This window comes from Apodemus sylvaticus, chromosome 3 (assembly GCF_947179515.1).
Source record: "Apodemus sylvaticus chromosome 3, mApoSyl1.1, whole genome shotgun sequence".
NCBI lineage: Eukaryota > Metazoa > Chordata > Mammalia > Rodentia > Muridae > Apodemus > Apodemus sylvaticus.
Window position 1 is genome coordinate 48278977 of NC_067474.1, and position 9086 is coordinate 48288062.

Consider the following 9086-nt stretch of genomic DNA (forward strand, 5'->3'; position numbering starts at 1 on the left):
ATAGACAATGTGATCACTAATCTTGACTGTCAACCTGGGGGGACTTACCAGAATCACCAGTGAGATAACTTTTGGTATTTCTGTAAGGAATTACTTAAATTAGGTTAATTAAGGCGAAAACCCCACCCTAAATATGGTCTTCCTAGACAAGAGTCTCAGAGTGAGCTAGGAGACACTGAGCCAAACACAAGGATTCAACTGATTTCTACTTCCTGCCTGGGACTGTAGCAGCCACCTCTTGCTCCTGATGCAGTATCTCCCCTGACAAGAAATACCTCCCACCTGGAACAATGAATCAAATGTAAACTCTTCCTCCCTTAAGTTACTTCTATTTTTGTCACAGCAACAAGACAAACAACTAATATAGCCAAGAAGGAAGAGGAGAGGAATGGGCTAGGATCATGCCATGTTCATCCAGGGCACACACCAGTGACCTAAAGACCCCCTGCTAAGCCTTAAAGGAAATGTTAAGTCCCAGCACCTCCCAACAGAACCTGGGAACCAAGCTTATAATGGATTCTGTGGGAGACATAGAAAATACACCAGTCTATGAGTGTTCCCAGTGGGATAGGTTGTCATTTATATTTTAGTATCTATTTTTCATTATTTACTCATAATCCTGCTTTTGAAAAAGACTTTTTGGATGCCGGGCACGGTGGCTCATGACTGTCATTCCAGTGCTTTGGAAGCTAAGGCAGGAAGCCGAAGTTCACGTTCAGACTGACACAGTGGATTCCAGATCAATATGGGCAAAGCCTCTAAACAACCTTTGGGAATTGTAGTTTCTTACTATATACATCTGGGAGTAAATTTAGGTGCTCCATATAGTGTCTTTGAAGTCACTTAAAAATTTTTGCCTACTTTTCAGACTGAACATTTAAGCATCCTACAGAAATACTCTGTTTTCCAGCAATGTATCTCATTCTCTTTCCTATAGGAAAAGGAGAAGTTAGGTGGGGTTCTTCCAGCTCTTAGCTGACACTTAAAAAAATAAGCTAATTCCGAGAGATGTAAACTGAGACTTCTAGATCTCATCCTGCTCCCAAGGGCCGGTGCTATTGTCCCCATGAAGCCAGACAACAGTCAACCACACGGAAAATCCCTACCTGCCTTTCCAGACTCACCCCAGTTCTCACTCGCTTGCTGTTCTAGGCACAATTACTTGCTTGGTTAAGTAGGCGCTGGTGTTTTGTGTATGCCCTTGCAACAATGGCCACTGTGGGAATTGACACATGTATCCGTTTGTCTTCTCCATTGGTTCTGACATACCTTATTAATCACGTGCTGATTAATAAGCATGTGTATAGCAAGTGTACAATAAATCTTCTGAATGAACGAAGAAATGGCTGAATAGATAAGTAAACACTTGGCTTGGGGTTTACGTCAGGCTTTAATGACATGCAAAGCCAGGACAGCTCAGCTCCCTTCAGATCCCAAGGTTCTGATGTTTAATGCCACACAGCAGCAACTGCCACTTAGACTAAACCCAAGAACTTGAGAGGTATTTAAAGCTTAAGGATTTTTCCCTAACAATTTTCACATTTTTTTTTTTTTTTGCACAACTTGAAAAAAATTTAGAATTCTAATACCCATCCAGAAGATCTGCCAAACACTCCGATGTAGCAGTTTTTCTTCCTTCCCTTCCAGGTCCATACTTCACTACCAAAGTGCACGGATCACCGGGGGTGAGTCAAGCAAAGAGAATTTTATTTACTCGGGGTGACAACTCAGTGATGAAAAGCTGTCTGCGCGATATCAGTGAGAATGGTTGGCGGCCAGAGCAGGAACAAGGAGAGAGCAAATCACCAGAGAAAAGGCTGTTTATTTAGGCTCAAGGGGGCTCTGCTTGGCTGGGTATAAAAAGATAAGGTAATGTCCTAGTTAGGGTTTCTATTGCTGTGATAAACACCATGACCAAAGCAACTTAAGGAGGAAATGGTTTGTCTGGCTTATACGTCCCAGTCCCAGTCTATCGTCTCAGTCACAGTCCATCTTAGACGGAAGCTAAGGCAGGAAATCGGAGGCAGAAACAGAAGCAGAATGTTGTCTAGAGGTTTACTCAGCTTGTTTTTTTTTTTTTTAATACAACCCAAAACCAACTGCCAGGTGTGGCCCCACGCACAGACAACTGGGTCCTGCCCCATCAGCCATTAATTGAGAAAATACCCCATAGATTTGCCTATGGGCCAGTTAGGTTCCAAGCCAGGAGTGTGGGGAAGGATAGGTCGAAGTGGAAAGGTTGGATATGAAGATGCAGTGTGCTGGGGTTTGTTAGATATGTAGGGAAGATACCGCCCTAAGGCTAGAGCTCCTTTAGGGAGGCAGGGAAGGCAGGGAAGACCAGATTAGGGTAGTAGATTGGTTTCAAGGCCCAGACTAAATGTGGTAGATTAAGAAAAGGTGTAGATGGGGGTTTAGGGAGCACGGGTGCGGACACCAGAGCCGAGCGCCTGTCGCCATGCCTCAGAAAATTGAGGAAATCAAGGACTTTCTGCTCACAGCCCGGCGGAAGGATGCCAAATCTGTAAAGATCAAGAAGAACAAGGATAATGTGAAATTCAAGGTTCGCTGCAGCAGGTACCTGTACACCCTGGTCATCACAGACAAGGAGAAGGCGGAGAAGCTAAAGTAGTCCCTGCCCCCGGGTTTGGCAGTGAAGGAGCTGAAATGAACCAGAGCTCTGCATGTGACTATTAAAAACCCAGAAAAGTCAAAAAAAAAAAAAAAAGAAAGAAAGAAAGAGAGAGAGAGAGAGAGAGAGAGAGAGAGAGAGAGAGAGAGAGAGAGAGAAAGAAAGAAAGAAAGAAAGAAAGAAAGAAAGAAAGAAAGAAAGAAAGAAAGAAAGAAAGAAAGAAAGAAAGAAAGAAAGAAAGGTGTAGATGAAGAGGTCACATTCTAGAGAAGGACATTGGATGTCTAGGTGTCAAGTTGGGTAGTGGAGGGGAGGCAAAGGGTCCCATGGGTGGATCCATTAGGGCATATCTCTGCAGAAGTCTGGTTGATGGATATGGGCTAGGAGAGTGGGGAAGACTAAGCTAGGGTTAAAGATTTGGAAGCCTAGAGGTCGGATGCTGCAAGGAACAGGTATCCAAGCTAGGCTGAGGCACTTGGCTGTAGTATCTAGTCTAGATCTGGTAGGTTGCAGAAAAACAAGTATCAGGTATTGGACTACTCAACAGGCCAAACCCTTCAAGAAGGTTGTGTGAAATCTATGTATGCTGTCTATGTAAGCACTTTAAAATATGTATATGGACTGGCAACATATAGACAGATGTGGCAAACATACTGTCACTAAGCAAATTTTCAATCCAATTAACTTACTAACTTCACATTACTTTTGTAAGGGACTTGATGCCTGCTAATTTGAAAATATGGCTGACTGCCCTTAAAAAAAAATAATCCTCACATTTATAGGACTATTTATTTATTTATTTATTTTTGAGATGGGGTTTCTCTCTGTAGCCTTGGCTATCCTGGAACTCACTCTTAAGTCAGGCTGGCCTCCAACCCAGAGATCCACCTGCCTCTGCCTCCAAGTGATGGGATTAAAAGTGCATGCCACTACTGCCCTGCTCATTTGTAAGATTTCTAAGATTGATCTTTGATGAAGTTCCTGGGGACTGTAGCAGCATATTTTCCTACATTGTATTCCTAGGTTTTTTCATTTTGTTGAGTTTCTAATGGCAGTTGGTTTCAAATTTTGTTAAAAGGTTTTTGGTGTTCACTACTTTTTTACTCTACACTAATGTAGGGTCTGATGTCAGATTAGGTACATTTCCCATTCTATGCTTTTGTGCAATTTTTTTTTTGAGATGGTGTCTTCTTCTGTTGCTCAAGCTAGCCTTAAATTCCTGAGTCTTAGTAAACCTATAAGACCAATATGCAAATAGCCTTAAGCAAATGTTGCTGTACCTGACTAAAAGACCTCTGTGTGTGGTGTCTCGTTTAGATGTGGTCACAAATATGGAGGAGGCCTGACATCAGTTTCAGAGTTCCCCCAACTCATCACTTTCCATGTTGAAGTAATGCTTTGCCACGTACCACTAATAAGTTGAAAAAAGCTTATTTTCTTTGTAACTAAAACCTCACTGACTATTAATGTGAACACTTTCCTCACATATTTATCCCACATTTAAATATTCTCCCAATTTTCTCCTCTGTTATAGATGTTTGTCCCAAACAGGTTTCTCAGCTAAAGAAAAGAATTTGGAGGTACCAAGATACCTCTAAATTATATATACCTTAGAAAAGTAGTTGTCCTTCTAATTGAATGTCTTTATGCACAACTGAAATGTTTTGAGGACTTTGCACACTGTTTTTCACAGTGGTTGAACCAGTTTTCACTCCCACCAGCAGTAAATAAGTGTTCACCCTTTCTTCACATCCATGGAGTATTTGCTACCTTGGGTATTGTTTTATCTTAGCCAATATGACTGCTGTAAGATGGAATCTCAAAGTACTGTTACTAGCTTGTTTTTTCCTGATGGTTAAGGTTGTTGAAAATTTTAAAACAAACAAAAAAATTTGCAGCCATTCATACTTCCTCTTTTGAGAACACTTTAATTCCATGCTCCAATTTTTAATTTTCAACTTTCAATTTATTTCCTTGGTGATTGGTGTTTTTTAGTTCTTTGTATCTTCTAGGTACTTTCCCTCTGTCGGATATATAGCTGCCAAGTAATGTTCCCATTCTGCAGACTGCCTCTTTACCATAATGTTGGTGCCGTTTCCGGTGCACAAGTGTTTTAGCAACATGAGGTCCGGTTTATCAGCTGATGGTCTTAATGCCTGCGATAACCAGGGTCTATCAGGGTGACTTGTCTATGCCTGTAAGGTGAAGTGGATTCCTTACTTTTTCTTGTATTAAATTGTCATATCAGGTCTATGTTAAGGTCCTATGTCCATTTGGAGCTGAGCTACGTGTAGGGTGAAGATGAGGATATAGTTTCGTTCTTATTCATGTAGCTATGTAGTTAAATCAGCTCCATTTATTGAAGATGCAATTTTTTACTCCAGTGTATAGTGTTGGCCTCTCTGTGAGAAATCAAGTGGCCATAGGAACCTTGGCTAATCTCTAGGTCCTAAGTTCTACCTCACTGGTCGATGAAGCTGCTTGTATGACAGTACTGCGCTCTGAAGTATGGCTTGAAATCAAGGATGGTGACTCCTCCAGCCTTATTATCATTGCTTAGGGCTGGTTTGGCTATCCTGGGTCTTTATGTCCTGTAGCTTCCACCTCTCTGCAAATTCCTCTCTAGCCTAAGGGCAGATGGGAATCAGGAGAATTTTGAGAGGGTTATCACATGGCACCTGCTGTTTTGTTCCAGGAACAGTGTGCATCCATTAAAATCTTGAGCTTTTCCTTGAGCATATGAACCTCAGGCTTTTCTACTGTAAATTAAGGATGTTGATAGAGACTCCTCACATACAAAGCACCCAGCTTATTATTTGACACATTTAAGTAATGTGAGCTACGTCTTCCTTCACTGTTACTTCTTCCTTTGCTGAGTCTTGACTAGTGATACAAATGCATATGCTAAGGGAGAATCAGTCTTGGAGATGAAGAACCACAATCTGACTCTGCAATGCTTTTTTTTAAAGCAATTCCCATTCCCCTCAATCTCTACCATCATGGGATTGGGATGAAAAGCCTCTGAAGAAACATATATTGAGATAGAGTTTGGAGTGAAAATATTCATTAGTGATTAATACCTGTGAAAGAAAGAAGGGAACAAGATGAAACTGAGGAAAGCAGTCATCTTGTTTGCATGTGAGGGTTTCCTGAGGAGGGAAGCAGCCTCCATTAAAATCAAGAGTCCTGAGGAATCTCTAGGGGAGGGTGAAATGCCAGGCAGGCTCATCAGAGATTCCACTAACAGGCAGGGAAGTCTGTGTGACTATGGCCCATCAGAACTGTCCTGTGTTGGGCTAAGGTGGCTGGAGATTTATACTTTGCCTCTGTCCCTTTCATTCATGGGAAAACTGTGACCTTGGGCTAAACAGTTGAGACAAAGCCTGAAGGAGACGATAGGTGAAGAGGTGGAGGTGGGTAACACAAAGTCCTTTGAAGGAGGATTGGCATTCCATCTCTGTGTCTATTAGAGTACCATTAAGTGTCTGTTTATTCATCTGAACATAGAATAAGAATGATTATGTCTAATATTAATGTTTTGAGAGGTACATAAGTTTTTTTTTCCTTTTCACAATGGTAGCCAACTTTATTTTTTTTTTATTTGATATATTCTTTATTTACATTTCAAGTGATTTTCCCTTTTCTGGATCCCCCCCTCCCCGAAAGTCCCATAAGCCCTCTTTCCTTCCCCTGTTCCCCAATCCACCCCTTCCCACTTCCCTGTGCTGGTATTCCCCTACACTGCTGCACTGAGCTTTTCCAGAACCAGGTGCCACTCCTTTCTTCTTCTTGTGCACCATTTGATATGTGCATTGAATAAGTTAATGTATGTAAAATGATTAGAGCGTAAGCACCACGTAAGCTCCTGTTAGCTACTGCGCCAGGTGGAGTGTCAGACCTTCTGCTGGCAGCTGACACATCCTGAAATGTTAGATCTTTGGTTGCCTTTGTCAAGCCATTAAACTAGAATTCATCCCTACTTCACTGTGGTTGTGATACACAGCTCTGGCTGTTTAATCTGATTGAGTTTGGGTAAGAGTTTGTTTCTTGGGTGGGAGGAGGGGTTGGGGGTTTTCGGGAGGGGGGAAACCAGGAAAGGTTTTAGAACTTGAAATGTAAATGAAGATTATATTAAATAAAAAAAAAAGAGCTTGTTTCTTTTTGTTTCTTCATTAGTTTTATAGCCTTTCACATGCTAGGTAAGTGTCCTACTACTGAATCCCAGATATTGGGTTTCTTGATTACTGGGGTAGGCAGATCTTCCATTTCATACTGTATGTTTATTTTTGTTTGTTTCTTTGTCTTTCTTCTGAGTTAGTAGTCTACTCATTACCTTATGTGCACCCGTTTTGACTAATAGAAAATGGAAAATATTAAATAAAAGTGATACAAGCAGAAGAAAGAATGTTTTAAATAAAAGCAGCTTACAAATGTATACACACACACACACATACACACATACACATTTAAGAGCGACAATTTGGAAGAAAAGAGGAAAGTATAAATGGCAGAATTATTATAGATAATTTTGAACCAGAACAGTTTCTGTGATTGGGAAGCTGATGAAATAACTCTTGATCTGCCTTTGCTTTCCTGTAAAATAAACAGTGATGTGTGATTCTGCTTCATGACAGCATGCTTTGCTTATTGCTATGTTCCGAAGAAGCTAGAGTTACTAAAAGTCATGTGAATCGTGGGAAATCTTTAAAAAGAACCCCCAAGGTCCCGAGCGCCAGCCAGCTACTCTCCGCCCGCTAACCCTCGGGCGGGGCCAGAGCTCCGGAGTTCCCTTCACTGCCACGCCAGCCCCATGCAATGACCACAACACCCAGCAACACGGTAGAAACAAAACTCTAGGAGCTTATAACTAACCAATCAGATTTCTGTATCAATAAATTCTCAATCCACACGATGCCAATACAATAAATACAGAACCAATTGATAATGATAAAAGCTGCCCGAGTAGATCAGACAAATTTTCCCCAATTATTTTATCCTTTCATCTACCTGTGGCTATTTAAGACCACAAGGGATCAGAATCTTCTTTCTGTCATCTTCCTCCATCTTGGCTTTTTTCCACTCCTGAGACACTCTTTGTCTCTGCAACTCTTCGCTCCACCTCCCTTTTCCCTGTCCAATCACAGGCCTCCTGCTGCACTAATATTTTAATGTAATTGGACAGGGAAAATCCTGCCTCAGTGAATTTCTTTATAAACAACTTTAGGAAACAGTGCTAGGTAAAATTTTGAATTTGACTTTATCATCATGAAAATATTTCCCTGCCCCTAGAGCTAGACAGAAATTACTTTTTATAGCAGTTCTTGGCTTTCATCTACTGGAGAGGGAAGTATGAGGTAGCAAGCTTCACATGCTATTTACCTGCACGATGGCCCTCTGTGCCATCTAAACAGATGCTGTTCAAAACATGTGAGTTGGTTATTTACCTCCTCATCTCCTCAGCAGAGCTAAAGCAAGCAAGCACACAACTAAAGCAGAAAGACAAAATTAGATGCCATTTAAAAATACTTAGATCGTGCACTGAAGAGATGGCTCAGCAGATAGGAACACTTGACTTTTCTTTCGGAGGATCTAGGTTCAGTTTCCAGCATCCATACAACAGATCACAACTATTTCACAGGATCTGATGCCTTCCTCTGGACTCTACAGGCAACCGGCAGCCACATGATACACATAAGTTCACAAAGGCAAAATGCTCATACACACAAAGTAAAATAAAATGAGCAAACTTTGTAATGCTTATAACATATTCAGCTTGCCTTTCTGTTGAATTCCAGGTATTATCCGCTAGGTTCCCTTGCCTGAACTGTTGGCACCCAGGGGCAATTTTATAATCCAAGTATACGGTGTTCCTTGGACACTGGGCCAATGCAGTTGGCTCATTCACTTCACTGCAAAGCTTCTCCTGACTTTTGCATGTCTGAAGACAGTTGTGCAATGATGCAGAAAAGGATACAAGCGTTGCTCCTTCTCTGACACTGGCTCTCACTTCTCCAAAGCAAAGGTTGCTTTATCTCAGTTCCTTTATAATTTCATAATTATCATGGTAGAGATCTGAAGGAACAAGGACTTCCCTTTTCTACCATGGAGAAAGTAACTAGCACTTTTCTGGTCTTTTGTCTTTTCTTTTCAAGATAGAGTTTTAGGCAGCCCGGGCTGGCCTGAAAGTTTCTCGTGGGTGCACCTCCCGAATTCTGGATCACAGGCATTCATCGTCATGCTGAAAGTCAAACCGAGGGCTTCAAGTATGCTAGGCAAGCACCAGCTGATCCACATCCCCAGCCACTGATTGAGATTTTGACAGCTCCACAGAGGAACTTGGTCTGGCTGGGGGCTGGGGGAGGGAAACCTCTAGAAAATCCCAGAGACCTTAGATTTAGGAGACTCCCAGGAGTCAATGTGGATAACCTTAGCCAAAATAACCAACAGTGGGGCA

At 41.6% G+C, this 9086-nt stretch overlaps 1 protein-coding gene across 1 annotated transcript; it reads left to right on the forward strand.

Moving 5' to 3' along the window:
- Positions 1 to 2416: 2416 nt before the first annotated feature.
- LOC127680625 (60S ribosomal protein L38-like) lies at positions 2417 to 2719 on the forward strand. Its single transcript, XM_052176218.1, has one exon. It carries the CDS (start codon positions 2459 to 2461, stop codon positions 2630 to 2632), a length of 174 nt encoding a protein of 57 aa, XP_052032178.1. The 5' UTR covers positions 2417 to 2458; the 3' UTR covers positions 2633 to 2719.
- Positions 2720 to 9086: the final 6367 nt, after the last annotated feature.